Genomic DNA, 27492 nt, shown 5'->3' with positions numbered 1-27492 from the left:
CTATATCACAACGTTGAAATGCAGTTTTTTGAAATATATATAACTTCTTATCAAAGTGGCAAATTTGCAGCCTTTCATTTTTCACTATGTGGCCCTCGCTGGACAAAGTTTGGACACCCCTGCTTTAAATGAAAAGCCTGCAGTGTGTTTCTCATTGTTACTAATTGTGCGCTGCTGTGCGGAGACCACAGCCTGATGAGATTAAAATGTACTCTTTGAATGCCTTACAATGCAAATGAATGCCAGTGCAGTGCAGCGTGGTCATCCCCTATGTGGACTGCGGGTATCGATGAAAGAAGTCGTGCTTTTTGCCATTGACATGCACTAAAAAGCATCACATGACCAGAAAGCAGATGACCCCACACAGAGATAGTAGTAGTGATGAATATTCCGCATCAAACAAACGCTTGGATCTTTAGGAACCAGGATCTGTGCAGTGTTTGTTCTTGCCATGCTCAGTGGGCAACCAACGCCGGCAGCCCCCCCACGATCTGCAGGCAGCAGAGCCAAGACCACAACAGTGCAGAGGCACCCCCCGCATGCTGGGAAGGGTTCGTGTTTGTAAAGCCAGAATGTCTTTTTTTTGTTGGAGAAAAGGGAACGCTTTCTTCGCCTTCATGAAACAGGGACACAAATCACAATTAGACACTATCATGTAAAAACATTCATGTCAGCTTGAGAGAGCATCATGATATGTCCCATAGCGGAACACACCTTCAACATAAATACAGTCCAACCATCACATTTTTCCGATTCAAAAATGATTGAAATAAAATTCATCTGTTTCGGGAGTTGAAGTTTGGCCATCATAAATGTTTTAAATACTGCACCAGTAATGTTGTTTTACATTTTAGGATAGTTAATTGTCATTTAAGCGCAAAAATATGTTATACAAGTCACCGTTGTTATTACAACGGAACCTCGGTTAGTGTCCGAATGAATCCGCTTCAGAAGGTCCGAGTCTGACCGAAACGTACTCTAACCCAATCAGTTTAATTTTTCCCATCAGAAACAATGCAGAACCAATGAATCCATTCCAGAAAGCCAAAAATGTTGACACAAAACATGTTTTTATAGGTTTGCAATGACAAAACAAAACTCATTGAAGTGATTGTTGCCAAAGATACGATTTGTTAGCGAGACCAACACAGACACCACCTTCCTGTTTTGCTACGAGTTATTTCTTGAATTCAGTAGTGTTTCTCACCTCAAGTCTCTGCCTTTCTTTGAATCATGGTTGCAAAACAAGCCAAAATGTAGCCAAAGAAAGATGCAAGTGGCAGCATTTTGATAAAGAAGGTGAGAAACACTTGAATTCAAGATATAACTCATAGCAAAACACCAAGGTGGTGCCTCATCATGTCTTTGTCGTCTTCAGTGAAGGTAAAAGTAGCCTCATATGTTTATTTACCCCTTTCATCCGTCATTTATATGCAAGTGTTTTATGCATGTAAAACTGTGTTAATTAAGAACTACAGTCAACTGCTGATGACATTAACGGGGCGACGGAGGTGACTTTCGCTTACTGTTGCCATGTATTAGCAGGCTAACAGGAGGCTAACAGAGACATTTTGCGATAAAATACATTATGAGCAAAGTTGGATTCACAACAAGAGGGACGCCATATCGTACACTAATCGGAAAATCTACGCAAACCGAGGCTACATTTTTGACGCTGACTAAAAAACTCGCAAACCGGGGTTCCACTGTATAATGAAACTAGGAAACTAAACAGAGTAATCTTACCAACTTATAACCGAAGATTTCATAAACATCCTGAGTCGACCTGTTTGTAGTCCTGACAAAGAGGTTGCAAAGTTGTCTCCTGCTGCAAAGTCTGGCTTTATCTTTTCAGTCGGCATGGAAGCCACATAAGGACACTTTGGGGGTTTAGTTGAAAGGCCAGGGCATCCAGTGCAGGCGTGACCTCAGGTCGGTTTGTCCATGCAATGTCCCTCATCGCTGTCATATCCAAAATGATGTTTTTGACATTACTCACCAATGAAGACATGTGTTTTTACAATTTATATCTGTATCTGGACATCCGTCTTACATGCATTCTCAAAGACAAGCTCCTTATAAATCCGTGTGACAAGATTTGTCAATCAAAATGACTTCTTCAGTGCTGGAATAATCTCCAACGGGCAATTTTCTTTCTTTGTTTTACTTTCCAGCGGCCCAAACAGCAATCAGCGTGCGTAAGAAAATAACTTCTTCCATTTGACCTTTGCAAAATAAACAGGCAAATGTCTTGTGCAGGTTTACTATACGAGCTGTCCTCCGTCCGTCCAGGTGGCCAATGGGTTAATTCTTCTCTGTGAGGCTTTAGTTTTGTTTATTTTCCTATGCAGCGCAAACCTTCCCTGAGAATTGTCAGCCATGTTCCATGCGGTTTATCAAATGTGTTAATGACCACTGAAATTGGAGAATCAACAGTTGGAGAATCGATCGATGCCTTAAAGGGTCCCTGACATGATTTATCAGCTTTGCTTAAATATGTTATATATGAGATATAAGCTGTTTATATAACATGTATAATGCTTTACAGCCTTGTCGCTGTCATGGATTAGTGTTTAGAAGACGTTATGTAAACAAGACATGACTGTGGCAACTTTGATGTGGTCTTTTTTTTCCTTTTTCCTGGCGGAATAGAATCGCTTTTCAAAATGCATTTATGTCCTACTTTCAAGTCAAATGCTTCTTGTAGAGGTGTTCCTTCATAGCAGTCATCAGTGTAATGATCACTGCAAAGAGAACTCGAGGTGGGCGTCCATCTGTCTCTCGTTCTCTGCACTTGCTTCGTCCATTGTTGTAGTAGTATCACCCTGTCAACATCCAGCAGCAACACGAGGTTTTGGCATGACTACTATTTTGATGAAAAATGTACTGAACCAAGTTGACCATCCACCTCGAGAAGCGTTTGTGTACTTTTACTTGATGACGTCACTTCCGGACATGAGGCTGAACTGTGAGAGCGAGCTCGTCACGGGGGGCACCAACACCTACAAATGGAATATTTGCAAATTTAGCGTTTGCTTTCAAAAATCAAACAATGTAGAACGTAATTACTAACAATATTTAACATATTCAAGCAAAGTTGATGAATCATGTCAGGGATCCTTTAAACATTCCCATCCGTGGTCTTTTCCCAAAGCAAAATTTGGCTGGTCCAGTGGCTCACATTATCCACTGGAATCCTCATCAGGCCGCACATCAGATAAAAGCTGGCGCTTTGAAAACATGTCAAACATATTTTACTTCCCAACAGTATACACAGAATATTGTCCGAGAGTTACTTGATTTGAGTGTGCAATATACTGAGTAGGCACTTTGTCATAATTATTGGAACATGTCTGGGCCTGATTAGCCCTTACAGATAATTTAATGGCTAAAATATCGTATTACACGCCGCCTGCACACTCTTGAATATACTGTACTTTTCCAACCCCATCCTTGCTGTTTTCTGCCCCTTTCTTTTCCTTTCTTGTTGCACAATATCTCTCCTCTCTGCTCGTTGTGCCTTTTCAGAAACTCTACTCTTAAATGGTTTGATGCCTAATCGCTTCCAGATGGAAGGTCCAGATGAAAGACAGACGCTTCAGTTTGACAAGAAAGTCTAATGAAAGTTAAAAAAAAAAAAGTCCAACATACCACTGAAAATTGTGTCAAACAGCAAACTAAACTGCAGAATGATTGAATTGTGGGGTTTAGGGACGTCTTTGTTGTTTGACAGCTCAACAGTTTTAATGCGGACCACATGAAGAACTATTGACGTAGTGTTTGTTTATTTAAGAGCTCTGGTTTTATTGACGATAAAGAGCTTAAATGTTGAAAGCCTTCACTGTGATGTCGCGTTACAAATGTACCTATCGACATTTCTAGTCGACAAGAATGTATTTGTCTATCATTGTTGTGTCAGTCATTGAAGACCAATATTCATCAGCCTCGATACGATTATTGATCATACAGTAGTCGGCTCCAGAAATGTTATAATCGAATGGAATCTCGCTATTATCGCCGCTAACAAGAGTCAATGTTGACATTCCAGTGCAGTCTGTCTCAGGGCATTGAACCGATCGCAACTGGATTGCTCAGGTTGTCTAAAAAGACGTTTGGCCTCTCATCCGAGGGGATGGTGCAGGATCCAAGTTATTTATTTCTGCATCCTCCACCATCCCCTCAGAACAGAGCTGTCCTGTCTAGTCTTTGAACATGAACTGATGACTCTTGCTCGGATGAGAGGTGAAACGTCTTATAAGACAGCCTAAACAGTCCAGTTGTGATTGATTCAACGCCGTGAGAATACAATTACCTGGATGCATGAGAATATTCAGACATGGCGCAGTCTTTCTAAGCTGGACTGTGGACCACCTACTTTGCATCTGATTAATACCCCGACATCATGCCGTCCACTCTCCAAACTTTAATGTTTTGACAGGGTAACATTTAGAAAATGGGCAACCAAAACAAAAATGTCCAGTGTCAGGCTAGCTCCAAAACAGACAAGAGAAGGGATAAGTTCTTTGAGAATGAGAGTTACAGTTGAATAAAACACGCATGCAAGGAGACAAATCAAAACAACCTGAAAAGATGGCTTCTAGAGAAAATGTCCAACTCTTCATTATTTGAATCAGGTGATAAGCATGTGGATGATTGTTTTGCAGTTAATTATAGCAAGACTTTGCAGAAATACACATGTATGTTAATGCATAGTACAAATCAAATGGAATATCCATCCATCCATCCATTTTCTATGTCGCTTGTCCTCATAAGGGTCGCAGGGGTAAGCTGGAGCCTATCCCAGCTGACTTTGGGCAAGAGGCGGGGTACACCCTGGACTGGTCACCAGCCAATCGCAGGGCACATATAGACAAACAGCCATTCACACTCAAATTCATACCTATGGACAATTTAGAGTCTACAATTCACCTGAAATGCATATTGTTGGAATGTGGGAGGAAACCGGAGCACCCGGAGAAAACCCACACGGGCAGGGGGAGACCATGCAGACTCCACATAAAGATGCCCAAACAGAGATTCAAACCCAGATCTTTCCGATATCCTGAGTATGTGACCAACATGCTAATCATCAGGCCACCGTGCGGCCCTCAAATGGAATAATGGACACAAAACATTTTCTAAGTGCAGCAAAAAAACATTTTTTCCTGACATCCGACGACTGCGCTCTGGTAGCGTTCACCTAAGAAGTGTTCTTCTGGCTTTCCTTCAGCACATGTGCGGGACAGCAACACATAACCAGGTCAAACCATCCGCCCCGTTACGTACAGTTGACGCTCGCTCTGGATGAGACGATCTGGCAAGCGTCACATGATCGTATACTTGCGAGGAGGATTGATGAAGACGCTTAGTGACCTTGGCGTTTTTATGCCCCTTCTCAGGGACAATCCCGCAGACGGGGTTTAATGGACATCTGGACAAAGACAAATCTGCAGTTGATTGTTCCTATGAAGTCAGGCAAGGACACTGAAGGGAGGAGATTCTGACACGGCTGTTTTTGTTCTGCAATTATCGGGAAAGCGTGACTTTCTCCAACGTCTGTTGCTGAAGCGCGTACAAAAGAGGTTATGCAAATGGATAATTGGGAGCTGATGTAAAAAAATGTTCATTCAAAGGATTTCAAAAGCTGCGCTCCTTTTGGAAGAGAATTAATTTGTGACCCACACGCCAAAGAGCTCGGGCCAAACCATCCATTTCGCCTGCAGGCAGTTTGGGTTTGAACATGGTGCCGTTATTCTTTGGGTCCAATCAGTCATCCAGCACTTTGGTCTGCAGCAGTGAAACCATAAACAAGCGCTACGGTATGGGCCTCTTTGACGTGATGTTTGCAACAGTTATTAACGACTCCCAGATGATAGCTAATAGTGTTTCATGTTCTTTATCCAGTGCTGGTCCATGCTAGTATGTCTCAAACATCCGACATGTATCGCTGCATTGTAGTGGACTGTTATAGCACTGACATGTGACCTACTCTAGTGCTTAGTGTGAGGGGGTACACCAGGAGGTCTTTACCCTCCTCAGAAGTGATGCCAGGACATCATCATCACCACCAGCAGCAGCAGAAGGCTTTACACCAGCTGTGCAAATCTCAAAGCTGGCCACATTCCTGCAATCCCACCCACTCGACCCCCACACTTCCCTCTTTACCTTTACTGGCTTTTAATGATCAGCATGTCCCGCGTCGGTCTATCATCCGCCGCCTCTTAATTGCTTGCGTGGGAGTTTGGCCAATAAAAGGTCTTTGAAACTGTTGTTGAAATTGTATTTGATGATGATGACTTGTAGTTTTCCAGCCCATCATACCAGGAAAGTATCCACTCATGGAGGAAAGACATGTGGTCAAAACATGGCTGTAAACACGCTGATGGCGGCTATATTGGATTGTAAGTGACATACCTTCCAGCCCCGTTCCCACCAAGCACGCACCATGAGGTGAAAGGCAAGCCTGATCGAGTTTATTGATCCAAACATACGTGGAAAACCCGACTGAACTGTACTGGAAACTTAAAAGAACACTTAAAGAAAATATTTAGTCTGTACAATATGAAGCTGCAGTTGTGTGCTGACTGTACGCACTGTAACTTCAGAGGGTTTAGTCGAATCACCACCAGGCACACACCTTTAGGGGACTGGCAAGCACATGTCGGTAAATTTTGAGCAAGGTTGGTTGACAAACTTGTCCATAAGTGTGAGCATTTGTCTAATGTAGCAATGGCCATGTAGTGGAAAATGAAAGGATGCAACTTTGCCACTTGGATATTTAGTAAAGCAACACATGTAGATGTGCTACAACTGCATGTTAGCTTTGTGATGTAGATAAAAAGCGTATTATTAGCATGAAATTTGCTCTTTTTTGCGCATTTTTGCATGTGTTTTTCCCCCCAAAATATTTCAATGTTCTTATTCCCATATTATAACTTTTTCTCCAACTTTATTTTCTTTTGTTTGTTTCTCATAATATTATGGCTTTTTTAAAACACCACATTAAAAAAAAAGTTTTTTAATATTTTTTCATAATAATACAAGTTTATTCTTGTAAAATTGCAACTTTTTTCTCGTTAGAATACAACCTTTTTCTATTAATATTTTGACTTTATTCTCATAAAATTACAGCTGTTTTTTTTCATTTTTGCTAGTTTTTTTTCCCAAACTATTTATTTATGACTTTATTGCCATAATATTTAATATTTTCCTCAACCTAGTTTTCAGAAAATTTGAACTTTATTTCTCATAATATCACGTAAGTTTAAAGAAATAACGTCTTTTTTTTAATACTTCAACTTTAAGCTACTAAAATGACAATATTTTTCCTCGTAATACTACGACCTTATTCTTGTAAAATTACGAATTTTTCTTGTTAGATTACAACTTTTTTCTTTTAATATGCCCGAAGTCAGCTGGGATAGGCTCCAGCATGCCCCCGCGACCCTAAAGAGGAGAAGCGGTATAGAAAATGGATGGATGGATGGATGTTTGACTTTATTCTTGTAAAATTACTGCTGATTTTTCCAGTTTTGCTGTTTTTTTTCCTTTTTTTTTTGTTAAATTAGACTTTTAGAGTGAGCTAATATAAAAACTGCTGTGGGCTACAAGTGGCCCCCAGACCGCACTTTGGACATCTGTGGTGTAATGATTATGAAAGTCAACTCGAACTCAAACCTTGAACAAGTGAAAAGCTCATTTACCATTTACAAATGAAGTGAACATGGGAAGTCCTACTTTTCTGACATGACTGTATCAGTAAAGCCTCATGCCTTTTAAATGTGAAGCACATTTTGGGTCAGGTATACGCTGCGTTCAGGTAGCCAAGGAAGATAAAAGCAAACGCTCGTAAACGTTGACCCCCGAGATTTAGAGGTCCAGTATTTCTGGCCCAGCTCTTTTTTGATTTCTCTCCATTCTCATCTGCACTGGGTTGAGCCATGACTGCTCAGAAGATCCCGCTTAATCTAGCTCAGCCGTCAGTCTTTTGGCGTGACGTTGATGGGCCGTGACGTCTCTCTCGCCGATGTTTGCAGCGTTCTGACATTGATTGCATGTTTTAAGGTGCACTGAAAGGGCATTTGCATGCGAATGCAGTTGATGGATGCATGCGATAATTTCCCAGTGGGCAAACATTTACATACGCGCTCCATCATTTGCGGCCTATTTGGATTGGCAGCACCGCTGTCCTGATTGGTCGGCCTTCACGGCGGAACGACGGGAGACAAATCTGTTTGACTGGGGGAGCGTGATTAAAAACCTCCTTATGGGCCTCTGTGGGGGTTTTTCTACGTCACTCATTTATTCACTGTCGTTATTTCCACAGTGAGGCTGGTGGAAGAACAGTAGCCTGGGAAAATACGACCAAAGTCACCAGCAGGTGGTTGTATAGTCCTCCAGGATGTCCTGAAGCCTCGCCACTCAATCAATGCTCAGTTTTGATTGCGTGTTTATTAGTTAAGGAGCCATATTTGATAAGTCTAAGGAGAACTCTTCTAGTCCATTGGTGAAGAAAAACCATGGTAATAACGACCTTCCTAGACTTTCTCTCCGACCGCAAAGGAAGACCAGCCAGTGTGCCGGGAGGTTCTTTTTCTTGCTTTTCTTTTTTTAGAGCGTCAGGCTCCCTGATCAGTTTCAGCATATTGAAGATAAATATACAGAGGCATGTGAATCTGCTTCTCCTTAGTGGACACAACCGTCAGACGGTCTCCTCCGCAAGGCTCCTGGAATCTGATGGGAGAACCGCAAAGTGTCCCAGTTATGGTTGGATTCTCCTAGCTTGTTTTACTAAAAGGGCTCCAGCAAACACTGCTGATAAGACGGCCATCATGCCTCACTCACCGACGCGAGTGTGGGGAGAAAACCTCAAGCTGCTGCTGCCGCCGCTGCTGCCGCTGTGGTTGATGATCCCAGATTATGTTTGCAGCCTTTTGAATCCAAATAGAAGGTTGTGAATTACCTACATGATGAAGAGGAGAGGGTGCGAAAAGAACAGAGGCCTGTTAGCATGACCATGACCGAGTGAAGAGTATTTTATTTTTAAATAAAATTTAATATTTAATAGTGACTAGTATTTTGTTTTTAAATAAAATTATTTAATAGATTAATTTAATATTTACAGTATAATTTTTCATACATTTAATATTCTATTACATTTAATAAATGTATTTATTAATTGAAAAAATAAATAATAAATAATTAATAAATAACAACTTTCTTTTTCCAATTTTTCCCTTTTTTCCTGTTTTTTTTAAATATTTTGTCTTTTTTTCTGGTCAACCTGCCGATTGTTTGAATTTCAAATACATTTTCCCATATCCAATAGTAGGAATAGAAATAATCTGTGCCAGGGTCACTTTATCTGTAAAGTTTTAAGTCACATGTTAACAGTCTTAACTCTTGTGCAAGTGTAAAAATAAGTTCCACCACTGTTTACCTTTTCTTGTCTTTGATGACGAGCAATGACTGTGCTTGGGAGGTCAGTCTTTCCCCATACATTCAGCAAGTATGTACATTCCGTTCCTCTTTTATGATTACAGTGGTCCCTCGCTGCATCGCGGTTCGAACATCACGCCCTCACCTTGTTGCGGTTTTTCAAAAATGAATAAATGAATAAATGATCACTGTTTTGTGGTTGAATGCGGCCTATTATTAGTCAAAACATGCATATGTAAGCAAATTGTACGTATTCTTGGCCCAAATTAAGCATTTTCCATTATGAATGGCTAAATGAATGAAAATACAAATACAAAATACAAACATAAGACATTTAGAAGCTATGTACTGTAGAGTTGCTGAGTTTTAGCATGGCTCACAGTGTGGACAGAGCCAGTGAGTTGTGGCTGACAGCAGCTCCAGTGTGAATGTTCACTGGGCATTGTAGTCGTATTCTACTACACTGGCCACTAGGTGTCAGGAACGTTATTATTATTGATGAGACAATACCCACCAGGTATCCTGTCAATGCTGAAGTGTGAGTCTAGGTAATGTCTTATTTACAGTATGTTTAAGATGTCTTATTTTCTTTTATTATGTCAACTATATTGGGTAGTACAAGTGTAAGGACTGACCATAGAAGTGTTATTTCATGTCTAGAGGGCTCTAATAATGCTAAAAACGTATTTAAACAGGTATTCTCTGCTCTAACTACAAAAATATTCCATTTATGAATATGGAATCCTACTTCGCAGAAATTCACTTGTTGTGGTCAGGTCTAGAACCAGTTAACCGCGATAAACAAGGGAAGACTGTATTGTCATATTTTACTGTACTGTGGCCAGCCCACTGTTTTCCAGTTCTACGGTCATTATCAAATTTTCAACACAAAAAAAACAAAAAAAACCCCAAAACAACACGAGTGTTAAATCCTATCGATGCTCACCTGAGCTGACGTGTTAGAAGATTTGCTGGAGTCTTGCGAGATATACACTAGGGCTGCAACTAACGATTCTTTTCTTAGTCGATTAATCCGAATCTTGTTGTTTTGATTAATCGAGTAATCGGTTCAGTTACTGGTTTGGTCCAAGACAAAGACAAAAGAGACAAAAATGTCACTGATCACTGTTTTCCACCATATTCATCAATTAACTCACTCACTAATATAAACCCAAACTGAAGAACAGAAAAAGGTAGAAACAAACTTTTTTGATGAAAGACAGGAGTCTAATCTTTCTTTTGGCAGGTTCCATTTTTATATAGCCATAGAACACAATATTCTGTGTGCCTTGAAAGATCAGTCAAAATTGTCTAAAATGGTCAGCAATGAAGGGGTAGTCTTTTGAAAAACGGCCGGGATTGAACGAGTGCTGTTGCATCTCTAATATACACACATGATATTTTGTGTGACAGAGGTTGGAACGCGAAGATTTTGGTCAAACTTTGAATTGTATGACTTCAAAGGTTCCACTGGTAGTCAACATGCAAGAAAAGAAGCTAATCTTTGCGGCAGACGTTTGAGGTGAAAGATCTTGTCGTGACATCGTAGCTCCACTGCAGCGTTTTTCATTTTCCCCTCCTCAGACTTTTACGACGCTTGTTTTCAAGCCAACGGCCGTGTTTTATTGGGCTCTCCTCGTCCCCTTGGCTTGGCGGTTTGTGGCTTGGCTAATTTTCCCGTCTTGAGTTTTTCATTTGCATACGGCCTCATGTCATCTTGTATGGGAAACTGTGCAGGAAGATGACACCGATGCGCCGCCGTTAACCTACACGGGAGGGCCCAATTGAGATGATAGCCTTGGGCGCTCCAGGCCAGAAGTGGTTGGGACTTGATGCAAATGTGCGGTTTGTTATCTGAGAGCTCATTCCCATCAATGAGCCTTACGCTAAACACATGGAACATATTGTGCTTGCGCATCCAAGCCGCGTATCCAAACATCCTCACCGTATTACTTTGCAGTAGTGAAACTGTTCAAACTGGCCCAGTTGAGTGTTGAAGGGAAGCATAAAAGTTTGACACGGCTGCGGCAACCATCCCTCCAACTTTTCCTTTTATTTCCCCCACTACTTTTTTCATTTCATATCATAAATATGAAACTTGTATGGATTTTTTATGTGCTCCATGTGGGTGAACCTTGGACAACCAAAAGAAATCTGCTCAAATATCACACAGTTTGCTGTGAATGGGTCCACCATGAGAAAGGAGATATTTCCACTGTGGATCTAGCTGCATTTCATAATTTCTAGTAGTTCTTCACACCGCAACCTTTCTTTAACCCCCCACGCTGCTAATACTTGTCAAACAACTGCAGAGAAAACAAGCGCATAACACTGTGGGCTCATTATTTGAGTCAAACTGATAAAATATTACCGTGCAAGCCCAGCCTGAGCGCGTTTAAAGATGGAGTAGCTGCCTCCTATTGCGCTCGCTTTCCCCTTTCCTCGTGTGGTTTATTATTCTTCATCGCTGGCTGTCTCACTCCCACACACCACTCGCCCTCTGTTCGGACTTACAATCATCCACGCCTCCCATCTGCTCCGGCATGAGAGTGGAGCCTGAATGACGGCACCCCCCCCTCCCAAGCATTCATCGCCTTGAATGAATGATTCCGCAGTTTCACCCTCACGAATACTGTTTTTTAAGAAAGAGAGTCGGCTTTGGATGATGAACTTTCTTTTTCTTGGCGCCACTCCTGATGCCGACTCAGGTGTTTTGCGACACTGCAGCAACAGGTTCTGTTTTCTGCCTGTTACTTTTGTGGCGGGCGGGTCTAAAGTGCGGCCCGGGGGCTATTTAACGGCCCTCGGCATATTGGGGAAAAATAAAAATCACTTGATTATTAATGGAGGCAAAGCTCTAAATTTACCAGTGGATCACCGTTCCTACCTTCACCTATGGTCATGAGCTTTGGGTAGTGACCGAAAGGACAAGATATCGGGTACAAATGGCCGTTTTCTCCGTAGGGTGGCTCAACTCTCCCTTAGAGAAACGGTGAGATGCTATGTCTCTGAGTAGTGTCGCTGCTCCTTCGCATTGAGTGGAGCCAGATGTGGTTGCTCAGGCACCTGATTAGGATGCCTCCCAGACACCTCCCCGGGGAGGTGTTCAGGGGACATCTGACCGGTAGGAGGCCTCAGGGAAGACCCAGGACACGTTGGAGAGACCACGTCTCTCAGCTGGATCCGCTGGGAGGAGCTGGACAAAGTGGCCGGGCAGAGGGAAGCCTGTGCTTCTCGTCTTAGGCTGATGCCCTCGCAACCTGACCTCAGATAAGATGGATGGATGATTATTAATGAGATATTTTATTCCATGTATATAAGAGGCCCCCCGCATCCTTCAATTTTCCTGTATGCGGCCCTTGCTGTGAAAAGATTGCACACCCCTGACTTGTGTTGTAGATGCTGAGAGACAAACATTTACGTTTGATCCTACTTCATAGCAGCACTGTCGCTTAATGATTCCAACTCGGTGAAAGAGCAAAATGTACAGTGCAATTTGGACAGCTGAGCGATTACTTTTCTGAGCTCTAACACTTAACATTTCCAAAATATTGGTATTTTTCTCCAAGGAGATTATGGACAGGAAAGCGATGATGTAGCAGTGATGTCATGGCATCTCCTCAGTGTTGATAAAGTCACTGACAGATCAGTGGTTCTGCGTATTATAACTGACATGTAGATCGCCCAATGATTGCATGAACATTGACGAAGGAACAGCCAATGACAGTACAATCAGACCGTGAAGAAAGGCAGGATTTAAACAGCAATAGAAATCCCGACTGAGAAAAACAAATCTAAAATTCCGGCTGGAGGCTTTTTAAGGGTCTCATAAATTGAACATCTGGCTGTCTAATGTTAAAATATATGTAATAAGTGTTCCTGAGACTGCATTTGGTGTCCAGAAGACCTCCGCCAAGGCCGAACAATCCTGATATAGATCAATACTGATTGTACACCTTCATAGATACCCACAACATGTATGCCAAAACTTTAAGAGCAGAGTTTTGTTGAAATTGTGTGAGAACATTTCACATAGTCAAACAACCAAAAAATTGTGATGAAAACATAATAATAGGGACGGAGTAATAAACCTGTTAGATTGAATCTTACTGTAAGAGAACTGTTATGCTGCTGGTCTGCAGGGGCCTGGTGTCAGCGTTGTTTGCCCCGCTCTGTCGTGGGAGATCCTGTATGTAGTAAACGACTGCGTGGCTGACGATTCGTGAGCTACGTTTTTTACGACGCCAGCGCTTCCAGCCCTCTGTAGATGGCGTGCTCTTATTAAAACCACACCACAAGCGTGGGGGACATTACAGGGTATAATGCGCCACACTGAAGCGAACTGTGTGGTATACCGCTGTTCCGCAGCCGCCGCTGTCACTGTCCTTTGTAGACAGACGCCAGTCCTGAAGCAGGCAGTTTCCCATGCTGGCATCCTTCCCGGATCCTGGAGAAGTCATCCTCCTTCATTCCCCGAGAGCCCACATCCTGCCAGAGGGCCTGCTTGGCTCAAATAAATAAAATAGAATCCAAAGATGCTTTCAAACAGCACCTGCTATCATGCTCTTGTTGGACTGTAATATATCCTGCGTTTGACTTCTGACTTTGGGATTGTCATTATTCAACCAGCCATGCTTTCTTCTTCATAGGTGATAGCAACAGATGCAGATGGCGGCTCCTTCGGCTCCATCACCTACTCCCTGGGCTCGGGCCTTAACAATGCCATTGCCTCTCAGTTCACCATCGACAAGGAGACCGGTGTCATCTGCACTCGTGCCGCACTGGATCGGGATGTCGGCCAGAGCAGCTATGACTTCACGGTTACTGCGGTGGACGGGGTGAGGCCTGGTCTTTATGAAAACAATACTTTACACTAATGTGTCCCATAAACCCAGCAACACCAAGTGTAAGCTGTGCGGGCTGCAGAGCATAGACTTGGTTGAAATAATCCTATGAAAATACAAGCTGAGAAATGAAAGAAAATGATGGCCATGTTAAAACGATTAGATGGGGGAAAAAAAACTGCCTCAGCTGTCAAGCAGTAATATTTTATTGGGTTGAACGGCTGCCTCCTTTGTTTTTGCCACCTGGTCCAAATGAAATGGCTGCATTGTATTCGGCACAAATGAAAAGCCTATGAAACAGACTGCGGAAAGACCTCTCGCCCTGAGCAGGCCTCTCCTGGGGGAGGCTATCAATCTGACCTGTTGGGACTATTCTCAGAGGTCACTCTATGCATTGAATTTTATTTCTGCTATTCCCCTGCGCCATTAATACGCTCTACTTGCAACACATATGAGTGTTTGGTGATTTATCCAATGTGACGGTATAAAATAACAAGAGATCTTTTTGTTTCTCGGACAGGGCGGACTGAGCACGCTAGCCTACGTGAAGGTAGACCTGGTGGACATTAACGACAACAGACCCGCCTTTTACCCGCTGAGCTATGCTGTCAGCCTGAGCTCGCAAAGCGCTCCTGGGACTTCTGTGGTCCGAGTGATGGCCTATGACTCAGACTCGGGGGAAAATGGCAAGATTACGTACAAAACTGCATCTGGAGGCTCTTCTCCTTACTTCACCCTCAACAAAGACACAGGTCGGTGCATCCTCTTTATTTTATACATCTGTAGATTTGTGTATAATACCCAGGCTAACGGCCATTAAACATGATGACTCCATTCAATGTACCCTTGATTGTGCAGGTGTGATCTCTCTTTCTCGGCCCGTCCACGGCAAGGCCAACACGGTCATACCGATGGTGATCTCAGCTCAGGATGGCGGAGGTCTGGTTGCCCTTGTTAATGCCAAGGTCAACATCAGTGTGGTGGCAGGCTTGGTGGCACCCCCTGTCTTTGAACAAGCGCAGTACTACTTCACCGTTTCCGAGGATGTCTTGCAGGGGACCGTCGTGGGTACCGTTCAGGCCAAAAGTAAGATAGGTACGGACCAGAAGCTGCACCCGTCAATCAGTCTTAACTCCCTTGGGATCAACACACGCTTACCTGTAAATTTACATCAATCATAAATTCCATTTCACAACTGTTTATACTTTCATATTCCAAGCTTTTATAATCCACCCTTTTAAATTGAAAAATGGCCTCTTCGGAGTATGCTTAAGTGCTTTCACTGCAGCCTCCTGGGTGATGATAACTTGCCTCTGGTTTGTGTCTCTTTTCCCCGCCTGCCAGGAACCTCAAGAGATATTGCCTACACCATCAGCTCCGGGGACCCCACAGGATACTTCACAGTGGATCCTGATACTGGGGCCCTGCGCTCCAGTCTTTCCTTAGATCACGAAGTCCAGTCGTCTCTTGACTTGGAAGTGCAGGTCCGCACCGGCAACCCCCCGGCCTTTGGTCAGACCTGCGTACACATCACCATCGAGGACGTTAATGACAACCCGCCTGTGTTTCTTCCCTCCTCCTCTGAGTCCCTGCTGCTTCCAGAGCAAACTGAAATGGGAACTGTTGTGTATCGCGTACAAGCTGAGGACAGAGACTCTGGAGCTAATGGCCAGCTGTCTTTTGATCTGTCCTCTCCGACTGGGGTGCAGAGGACCTTTAGCATAGAACGCAGCAGTGGGGAGATACGATTGGTGGGGGTCCTTAACTATGAGAGTATTCCCCGCTATGATCTCCAAGTGATTGCCAAAGATAATGGAGTGCCTCAGCTTACCGCTACATTCATGCTGGTGGTCCATGTCCAAGCAGAGAATGACCAGGGACCCATGTTTGATACCCTAAGCTACCGAGTGGAACTAAAAGAAGGCACTCCGATAAACACACGCATCCTGCGGGTCCGTGCCTTGAACAGAGAAACGTCTGGCTCCGGTTATTTCAGCCCTCTTGCTTATCACCTGCGCCCGGATGGTGACGCTGCTGGTTTTGGCATCGTTGCAGACAGCGGCTGGCTCTTTGTGAAGAGCGCCCTGGACCGAGAAGTCAAGGACATGTATCTCCTAACAGTGCTGGCTACTGCGGGTCAAGGACATTTGAAAAAGACCGGCAGCGCCACCGTACGGATATCCGTGACAGATGAAAACGACAACTCCCCTCGACTCACGCAGGCGAGGGTCTTCATGGCGGTGAAAGAAAACCTGCCGGCAGGGACGGGCTTCGGTTACGTGTTGGCGACTGATCGGGACAGCGGCCCCAACGGACGCCTCGGATACCGCCTGCTGCACCCTGACCGCAACTTCCATATAAACACACACACAGGTTAGTCGTGAATGGGATGTACTGAGCGTAAGTACTTTAAGGGGGTTTGCTTTTCGGTTTGTTTGCTTGTACGTAACACCCTGACTACCGTTTTTGGATATGTCAACCAGGAGTATTCTTGTTCAAAGTTGCAAATAAAAGATGTTTCAGAGTGACATTTATTATGATACATTCTCCCCACAGAACATTTCAATTATTTATAGTAAAAAAAACAATTAAAGATAAAATAGTATTTTCCTTACCACGATAAATAATTCAGACGGTGTTGACAGCGCTAGCATCGTCTTGTGCTCTAATTGGCCTGCTGACTCTGTTAGTCTGTGGGAGGAAACGTGTTCTCTGATTTGTGATGACTTTCTGGCAGCCTTCTGAGTCTCAACAGCATCTGCCACGCTTGCAACATGTACTGCGCATGCAGACGTGCTCGTACATCTTAATACTCGTGTGTCATCCGTTAATGCCTGCATCGCTACTGTCGCTTGTACAATCACCCCCAATGAGGCCTTTCCGCTGCTTCAGGTGAGATGAGCACAAGGGCCACTCTGGACCGAGAGCAGCAGTCCAGTTACCAGCTGGCGGTGGTCGTTCAAGATGGAGGTTCGCCCGCTCGCAGCGCCACCGGCACCGTCTTCATAAGTGTCCTGGACGACAACGACAATGCTCCAGTATTTATCCACAGACAGGCTGGGAAAAAGATGATACTTCAGGTGATCTTACAAGACCATAGACAAAAAATGACATGTGGTTCATGACATTGGTGATATTTATTTGTCTAATCAACAGGTATCAGAGGGTCAGTCCTCTGGGGTTCTTCTGGGTACAATACAAGCCAAAGACCCTGATGAAGGAGAGAATGGCACCGTACTCTACTCTTTGTCAGGTACAATATCAAGTAGTAAATCATGAAGTGGGCATCTCTGATCAAAATAAAATTTGTCTGCAGACATGCAACATGTGACAGTGGACTTAATGTAGCTAAAACAACTTACACTGTTTCTTTGCCCTCTGAAATGCTGAATTTAAACAAATATACTTAAATCAAACACATCCTCATTACCTTCTGGTATCTAGTACAACTAACTAGCTAACTATAATGTTCAGTTGTTAACCTAATTTAGCTAAAACAACTTTCCCTCTTTCCTGCCATGATCACATATTCAATCCATACCAAAAAGTTTAAATCACAACCATCATCATTTCCTTCTGGTACAGTATAACTAGCTAGTAAGCTAACTATTTAGCTATAGCAGGCTACCAACAGGGGACTTGTGTAGGTGTAGGTAAAAACTTTCCTACTTTCCTGGCCGCGTCAAATGCTGAATTTATTCCAAAATATTTAAATCGCATTGGTCCTTTTTTGTGTCCTCTACTTAGGTTGGAGGATTCGCTTATTGGCTCGGCTACATCCCAAAAAAAAAGTAGAGGCACGCAAAAACGTTCTGCCCTTTGGGTTCCAGTGGTGTGAGACACACAGAGTTTCTGCTTTTGTATCATTTACACTTGACTTTTTCACCTTGGAAACATGTTTTTGAGCTACTGTTGATTGCTGTACATTGCCTTAAGACTAGGGTGTCCAAAGTGTGGCCTGGAGGATATTTGCAGCCCGCTGATGGAAATGGTTTTGAACACCCCCTTACTGTCTTACTGTCTGAGGGTATTTTTTTAACTCATTCAATCCCAGCCATTTTTTAAAAGACAACCCCTTCAGTACCGGCCATTTGAGACAATTTTGACTGATCTTTCAAGACACACAAAATATGTCTTCTATACCTATGTAAACATGGAATCTACCAAAAGAAATATTAGATTCCCGTCTATCATCAGAAAAAAAGTTCATCTCTACCTTTTTCCATTCATTAGTAATGAGCAATAGAACATATATAGGTAAGTTTCAGGAAAATATCAGATCCCGACTAAAAAAGGGAGAAAATCAGGTTTTTGTGAAAAGATTTCAGTCATAACTTTCACTTTGACTTTATGCTTTTGTGACAGCTCAGTTATCTAAACAACTATACTAAAACATAAACAACACAAAACAGGGTTGTTTTATATCATAAAAACAATTTATTTACAAAAATAACACCATGAACTATTCACAATTTTCACATTTGGAACTGGACTCAATGTGTGCACGCGTGCATTAGCGCGTATGTGTGCGTGTGAATGCGTTAAAATTTCCCCATACTGCGTAACCTTCTGCAGGCTACACTCCTCCACGTTCCTCCACCTCCTCCTTAGTGTCATGAATGTTTTTTTCCATTCAAATTCACATGCCGAGCTCTTATCAGATGCACTTCTGCCACCTTGTGACCATTTTATGGCTTAAAACTGCTGTAAAAGTGACATCCATTAGTGTGCAGTTGGATCATTACTTCTTTTTGCCTGTCGCGCAAAAAAAAGGTAAAAGATGTATAAATACGTCTTTGGGATTGGGCGTTCAGGTTTCGAAAAACATACAAATACGACCTCAATTGTGACCACAAAAAGGTGGAATTGCTAAAACAGCTTGAATTGTATTGCTTTGAACCCTATATTTCTACATGTATATAAAGTTTTGGACCACGTGTCTTGTAGGTCCGAGGGCTGAGCGCTTCTTTCTGAATCCAAACACTGGCGACCTGCACTCATCATCCCCTCTCATCCACTCGGAGCGTTCCGAGTATGCGTTGACGGTGATGGCCACGGACAGAGGACTACCTCCTCGCAGTGCCTCCTGCCCCCTCACCATCCAGGTCAGTCTTCATCTGGAGCCCAGCCAGGCCAAACACACACTCAGCACTCACCTACTGTATTTAGACGCGGGGGCCAAGAGGGGTCCGCGACGTCTGTGGGCCCCTCAGACGTATCAGCCTCACCCTGACAAGCCTCCGTCCCGTTTTCTTCCCCTGTGACGTTTCAAAAGACGTGAAATGGAAAAGTGGGTCTGAATCAAACACTCCCAGCTGGCGTGGTGATGAGTGCCAGCTGTGGGCCGCTCTGATCGAGGCTCGACGGCGCGACTTCAACACTTTTTAAAAACAGTAGCCCCCTTTTTTGCAATGAGTGGCAGGACAAAATACTATTTAGTGTATTCTTTAATTTCTAACCCAGAGCAGAAAGCTGACACCGTGGAAGGAACGTGTTCCTTCCAGGAAAATTGACTTTGCCATATAAACAAATTTATAACTCAGTTTTTCCGAACTGAAAAAAAAAAAAGACTGAAAGACATAATTATTCAATAATTGAATTAAACAGTGCAATGTTGTCCTAACCCGTTGAGTTGATTTTATGTCCTTTAATCATCTTTTCAGGGTTATTTTCTAAGCCTGTCATCTACTCACAGTCTCCTTTTTTCCATCTAATGTGGAAGCAATTTATAACTTGTCATGTCAGATATCATGAAGGCTTATTACTGCCATGCAATGCTGACTAGACTACTGTTCATTTTTTTCCCATTCATTAGAATTACCGTAAATGCTCCAATTAATGGCGCTATTTAATGAACTGCAAGCCCTGTGCATGGTCCACAACAGCAATGGCATTAGCAGCTGTGGCTGTAGGCACCCTCCTGATCTTGTTTTTCTTAAAAAGTGCCACAAGATGGCAGTATGACATAATTATTTTATTTACCTGTGCACTTACTTTAAAATGTTGCTACTCAGTGTAAGTGCGTAAGTCATGCGTGTCACACTTGCTGTACTGTTGTTTACAATCAACTCATCGGCACTATGAGAAATTTATTCGTAACTGCTTTTAATTTGCCGTGTTGTGCAGTACAATAATCCCTCGTTTATCGCGGTTAATAGGTTTCAGACACGACCGTGACAAGTGAATTTCCGCCAAGTAGGATTCCTTATATTTTCGTAGTTAGAGCATATAAAACTTGTTTACGACCTTCTAAATATGCTTTTTAACATCATTAGAGCCCTCTAGAGATGACATAACACCCCAATAGTCACATTGGGCATTCACATTTACACTCCTATTATTCATTGTTTACACCACATTACAACTTTTATGCTGCAGGGACGAGACGGCCAATATAGTAGATATTATAAGACAAAATGTGTTAAATGAATTTCCACAATATAGGATTCAATGTTAATAAATTGAATATTTTTCTAGTTAGAGCATAGAAAACCTGTTCATGACTCTCTAAATACAGTTTTTAACATTATTAGAGCCCTATAGACATGAAATAACACACCTATAGTCACATTTACACTTTTATTATTCATTGTTTACACCACATTACAACTCTTATGCTGCAGGGACGAGACGGCCACTCGAGACGGCCACTAGCTAGCAAGCTAAGCAGTTAGCCCTGACTTTACTTCTTCTAAATGTAAGGAGCCAAAAACGTACCACTTCCAGACGGAATGAAGAAGTTTTTTTTCACTGTGGGACATGCCATGGATGACTTCATGACTTCATGAAGTGTGACGGTAATGTAATGTAAGCTAATGTCTCAATGTTTTGTGCCATTACTGCCACCTATTGACCCACATATCACTTGTATTTCAATATGCTTTGACTAATAATAGACCACAGTGTACCGCATTTATTAATTACCCTGTAATTAATTTCTGAAAAATAGGGAACGATAATCGATATTGCAAGGGACAACTGTAAATAAAAGCTGAGTGGGGGGCGAACAGGAAGTGACATCCGGGGTTCAGAGTTGAGTTTTAGCTTGGCATGGTTTACAGGCGCAACAGAAGCCTGTGTTAGGGATTACTGTGCCTGTTGTGCCATATCAAGTCTGGTGCTTGTGTGTCTCACCGAACATTACAGTAACAATACTGACACCCAGTGACCACTGTAGAGTACTACAGATCATCACGTTATATCATAATACACGTGTTTGAATGCGTCTTCAGAATGCCTTATATTTTTATTCTTTTATGCTTGAAAATGCTTCATTTAGGCAAAAAATGTGTACAATTTGCTTAAGTGTGCATATTTTTTGACAAATTTTTCAAAACTTTTTGACAGCATTATTTATTTATAAGTATATTTTTGAAAAACCATAATAGAGTGAAGCCACAGAATTCAAATTTCTTTGTGATTTAGGAAAATAAACGCCGGCTATAATTACAGCATTTTCCATATACTTTACTTTAAAAAAAAAAAAAATTCAATAAATGTTTTTAATTATGATGATGTTTATTATTTATTACGAGTTTATTTGTAGCAGTAGTGTAACTTCCCTGTGTTTTTTTTTTATTCAATTGCCTTAAAAAGAGCTGTTTTCTAACAATACAATAATGACGACTGTTAGTGTGAATTTTACAGTCTTTTTTTTCCCTGCCAGTGGCATCAGGTTCCAGACCCGATCAAACGTATCAGATCAAACAGGCTTAATGTGATTCAAGTCTGTAAAAACTCCTTGTAACTGGTTTTATTTTCCCAAAGAACACAAATCTGAGACTAAATGTGTTTCTACTTGTGCCAAAAATCCATGACATATTTTGTACTTGGTAAAAAAAAACAAAACGCTGCCACCAGGGGCTGTCGGAGGGACGTTAAATTCATGCTGATGCTCCTCAAATAAACATCCTGTCTTTCATTGCAGGTTCTCAACATGAACAAATCGTCTTCAAAGACCAACTCACATTCTATAGCGTTCAACTCGGTGGAAGAGGCCAAGCCGGGTTCAGTCATTGGTTCAGTCCGCCTCCACGATAGAGAAAGCCCAGCAGGGGGCGAGGTGACCTACATGGTGGTGGGGGGTACTGATAGGGACGGCACCTTTGTCGTGGATCGCCTGACGGGAGACGTCTACCTGGCTCGTCCTCTTGACTATGAGCAAGACGCTCACTACACGCTCAAGATCGAGGTGGACGACTTCTCTCAGGCTCCGCCCATTAGCACCCTCGTCAACCTTGACATTAACATAAAGGACAGCAATGACCACGCCCCCCAGTTCCCCGAGGACCCCGTTACTATCGTCATCTCTGAGAGCGTCCCGCCGGGCACGTCTGTCTACACATTCCAAGCCATAGACAAGGACGGCAGCGGGCCCAATAGCGACCTGAGGTACTCCATCGTCCAACAGTGGCCCGACGTTCCGGGTCTACTCACCCTTGACTCTTCCACTGGGATCCTAACCCTAAACCAAGAGCTGGACCACGAGGTCAACCCCGGCCTGATCCTTGTCGTAAAAGCAACTGACTCCGCCCTGGACGCCAGCGAGAGGCAGTGGAGTTCGGTCACTGCGAGGCTTTATGTGACCGACGAGAACGACAACGAGCCGGTGTTCAGCTCGCCCACGGCGGTGAGCGTGATGGAGGACCAGCCCATCGGCTTTGTGGCGCTCTACGTCATGGCCAGAGACGTGGACCGAGGGGAGAACGGCAGGGTGACCTATAGGGTCCAGTCAGGGAACACTGGCGGAACCTTCAGCCTCAACCCAAACACTGGTAAGTCCCGCTTGAGGTAGGATTGGGATGTTGGGTAAACAGGCCTTATGAACCCCATCACCCGAAATTAGATAATAACCTGCAGCCTTACAGATTGGTAGCAGCCATGTTGGAATTCACAATGACATCACAGCATCTCTGACCGAGAGGTAGAACGTTAGTGGAGGCTAACTATGCTCTTCCATCTCTCTTCCTAGTTGCTTTACTTCCACGCCTGACTTGAAACTGACCGACACTCTGCAAAGGTTGTACCAAAACGCTGACAAAACAATATACTTGACCTCTTTGTAGACCACAGGTGTCAAACACAAGGCCCGGGGACCACATTTGGCCCTCAATATTATTTTATGTGGCCTGAGAAAGACTGGAAATAATGCATATCAAAAAGACACTTGTTTTATTTCATTATTTTAATTTATATACATGTTTTTTAAATTTTTATATTATTATTATTCATTGTATGTTTTAATATAGTAATATTTATATATTATTTGAATATTATTGTTAATAAAATTGTTATATATTTAATTGTTTTTAATTATTTAAATATATTTATATTATATTAAGTGAAAAATTGTAACTAAAATTGTTTTTAACTAAAAAGATAATTATTTTTTTATTAAATTAAATGACATTTCACATTTTAAAAAATGTTTCATTAAATGTATTTGTTGTCAATTTTGATGTAAACGTTCTTATTTTTTGTTATGAAATCCAATGTAAAATTGTTATTTTCTTATTTTATATTAATGAATAATTTATATATTTATTTTTTATTAACACAATTATTATTATTATAGAATTATGCAATAGATGTATACTCAAGTTTACGTTTGAGACCTTGACTAGTGAAAATGGTAATAATTGTATGTATCATAATATCATGAGACGATGATAGATAAATATGGTTTCACAGTTACAGGTGGCCCCCTGAGGGTAACCATTACTGCGATGTGGCCCACGGTGACAACGAGTTTTATGCCCCCGGTGTAGCGTAACCTGGCTAGCAAGCCGATCCACCGTTAACATCTTGTGACCTCCCTGACGGTGTTCTCAGGCCATTGAATGGATCGCAACATGCACGAACAAGAACGATTTCACCCTTTTGTGGTGCAAAACGTCAGTCGTTAAGATAAATTGGACATTACACATCAATGCCACACCGGCTTGCTCTGATTATCTGCTCCAGACCTCTCGTCTCCAAAGCAAGTCCTCCACATGCTTATCACCTGATTCAAGTAGCCTTGGGTGTCTTGGCATGTGAGTCTGCCCTTCACAGAAGCACACGTTTCCTATAGTAACTAATATTTCAGCATGAATGGTGAGAGATTTTCTCGAGAAGCCGTCAGTTCGGGTTGTATTGACTTGTCTGCTTGCATGTAAGTTTTATTGAATTGTGCCTGTCATTATTTTTAAAGAACTTGTCTCTCATCTATTTTGGAGCCAAGAGCAGATTTTTTTCTTGACATAAATGCGAAAGAGAGCGCTATGTTTAGGAAACCATTCAAATTGGTCCCGACTCCAGGAATTTCTGATGGCTTGTTCACCGTTGTGATCATTCTCATCCACGGAAGGCATTAGCGCCGCCCCCCAGGAGACTCGAGAGCTGGTTGTCTTTGTTGTATGTCTGCTCTCTGGCCTCAGTATTTTGCAGAAAAGACTTTAGAAGTTCTGGATACATGTCAACTAAGTGTAAGCGCAGTTCAAGCCTGAATTGGCTGCATCTTTACGTTCAATAAGTGGATCATCCATCTCACGCTGGCTTTTTTCCATTTCCACCACCTGCCGGGAATTCCATTCCACATCTGCTCACCTGTTCATGTCATTTCACGGCCCCTTTTGAAGAATTTGCAGCACCTGTAAAATTTCTCTGCGCGTTGTATATCTGCTCACCCTGGGACACCAAACCACCCACCCCACCCCACCCCCACCGACTGTAAACACACAGGTTCTTGTATTTATATGCAGAAGTTCTGAGGAGATCACTCTTGTTTCTCCTTTTATGACTTATTTCTCTCAGTCGGAGGGCAGACAGACTAAGAGGCCTGACAAATATTAAACACACACACGTACACACACATAAACACACATATGTGCACATGATCCATGAAAGAGCAAAGAGCCTCCTTCTCCTTCTCAGGCTTCTGGGAACCATTAGAGGAGGGGGATCAGTTACGTGTGTTTATGTGTGCGTCGTCGTGTCTCGTGTGTTTGTGAGCTTGCGTGAGACTGTGTCGCTTTAGTCCAAACGCTGACCTCGGGCAATTTGGTCCCGTGGGTTTTTGTTGTGGCGTTTGAGACACGTGTCTACTCTCGTCGCTCCGGCCCCCCTCCTCAAAGCCCGGGATGGAAACGTTAAGGACACAAAAGGTAAATCCTTTGAGCACCCGGTTTGCTCCTGTTTGGAGGGGACATGGAGACATGTTGAGCGTTGTTTAGCGTATCAATAGGTGGAGTAAAACGATGGAACGGATTCAGTGAAGAACTGAAGTAATGTAGTGGTTTATAAAACAGTACAAGCATATGTTTTTTACTTTTTACTTTTATCTCATTATGATGACTTTTTAATCCCATAATTTCAATTTTTATCTCATGACTTTTTTTATCTCGTAATTATGACTTTTTATCTTTTAATTTTGACTTTTTATCTCATAATTTTGACCTTTTATCTCATAATTACAATTGATGTCATGACTTTTTATGTCATTATTGTGACTTTATCTCAAAATTTTAATTTTTTAATCTCACAATTTCCACTTTAGCTCATAATTATGACTTTTTACCACATGATTTCGACTTTTTAGCTAATAATTATGACTTTCTTATCTTATAATTGACTTTTTTTACATTATGATGTTTAGCATGATGTTTAGCATATCAATATGTGGAAAACGATGGGACGGATAGAGTAAAGAACTCAAGCATTGTAGTGGTTTATGATAGAGTACAAACATACGTTTTTTACTGACTTTTCATCTTGTAATTTTGACTCTTTATATCATAACTTTGACTTCTTATTTCATAATTAGGACTTTTTATCTTATAACGTCGACTTTTTATCTCATTATTATGATTTATGTCATAATTTTTGACTTTTTAGCTCAGTATTATGACTTTATCTCATCATTTCGACTTTTTATCAAATAATTTTGACTATCTCATAATTACGGCTTTTTAATCTAATAATTGTGATTTTTTAATCTCATAATTATGAATTTCCTGTCTCATAATTATGACTTTTGTACGTTATGATGTTTAGCATATCAAAATGTATTAGAAAAATGATGGAATGGATTGAGTAAGGAACTCTGAAACAGTACAAAGGTATGTTTTTTACAAAGTATAAAGAAGAAAGATTCTGAATATCACACTGTCTGATATGGATTAGAATGAATTTATTCATTAATCATTACAGTGGAACCTTGATTAGTGTGTTTTGCCTCGATTTGCATACATTTTCCAGTTAGCGTACAATATGGGCCGCGTTTTGTTGTGTTATTAATACACTGTATGTGTTCCTAACGTATTTTTATCACACAATGTCCACGTTAGCATCCTATTAGCTTGCTAATACATGGAAACGGGAACCGGAAGCGTCACTCGTCTGTGATGTCATCAGCAGTCCACTCTGTAGTTCTTTGTTAACTAATACAGTTAAGCCACACGTCAGAAAAGAGGTTTTCATAGTTTCACAAGTATAGAGTGACATGCATAATAAACTCATTCTAAATGCATATAAATGACGAATGAAAGGGATAAATGATCATTGAAGGTTACTTTTACCTTCACTGAAGACACAATGTGGCAGCAAGATCAACACGAACTTCACCCTCCTGCTTTGCTATTAGTTATTTCTTGAATTCAACTTGAATTGCAACTTTCTTTGGCTTCGTTTGGGTTATTTTGTTTTTTGTAAAACTATAAAAACATGTTTTGTGTTAATATTTTTGGCTTTCTAGAACGAATTGATTGGATTTTACATTATTTCTTCTGGGAAAAATCGATTTGGTCGGACCTTTTGGAATGGACTAATGACACCAGCCATGGTTACACTGTATAATATATGCATACCTGTATACTGTACATGCCAGACAGCATCCTCCCCTGTGAAGTCCAAAAGTGTTGGTGCCACAAACCACACATAGGCTTAAGACGGTAGAAACACCCGGAATGAAATTTCCTTTTTCCCACTCTTTTTTCCTCGTACCTTGCACACATGTGTTACCAGTGACCAGGGTTACAGCGGCTCACGCAGGAGTCAAAGCCAGTGAAAGAAACATACAAGCCGGTAACTCGGACCAGATTAAAAGCTCAAGGGCAAACTATTTGAGAAAGATACGAGCACGCACAAAAAAAAAAAAGGTCCAAAACAAACTGGCGTCGGCTGTCTCTTTCTTTCATCTTGCAATTTGAAGGCATGAAATTGAAAGGGATTC

The 27492-nt window shown here is 42.0% G+C and overlaps 1 protein-coding gene across 1 annotated transcript in view; it reads left to right on the top strand.

Annotated features, from left to right (window-relative positions):
- Positions 1 to 27492, top strand: part of LOC129190985 (protocadherin-16-like) — a 111269-nt gene that overhangs the window by 70785 nt on the left and 12992 nt on the right. The window contains exons 3-10 of the mRNA XM_054793876.1: positions 14088 to 14276; positions 14803 to 15034; positions 15141 to 15377; positions 15627 to 16655; positions 17175 to 17362; positions 17439 to 17535; positions 19230 to 19387; positions 22210 to 23056. Coding sequence (XP_054649851.1) covers positions 14088 to 14276; positions 14803 to 15034; positions 15141 to 15377; positions 15627 to 16655; positions 17175 to 17362; positions 17439 to 17535; positions 19230 to 19387; positions 22210 to 23056 — 2977 coding nt within the window. The remainder of the gene's footprint in view (positions 1 to 14087; positions 14277 to 14802; positions 15035 to 15140; positions 15378 to 15626; positions 16656 to 17174; positions 17363 to 17438; positions 17536 to 19229; positions 19388 to 22209; positions 23057 to 27492) is intronic.

The sequence above is a fragment of the Dunckerocampus dactyliophorus genome, chromosome 12, assembly GCF_027744805.1.
Source record: "Dunckerocampus dactyliophorus isolate RoL2022-P2 chromosome 12, RoL_Ddac_1.1, whole genome shotgun sequence".
NCBI lineage: Eukaryota > Metazoa > Chordata > Actinopteri > Syngnathiformes > Syngnathidae > Dunckerocampus > Dunckerocampus dactyliophorus.
The sequence above is the reverse complement of the archived record's forward strand: the minus strand, read 5'-3'. Positions and strand labels throughout refer to the sequence as shown.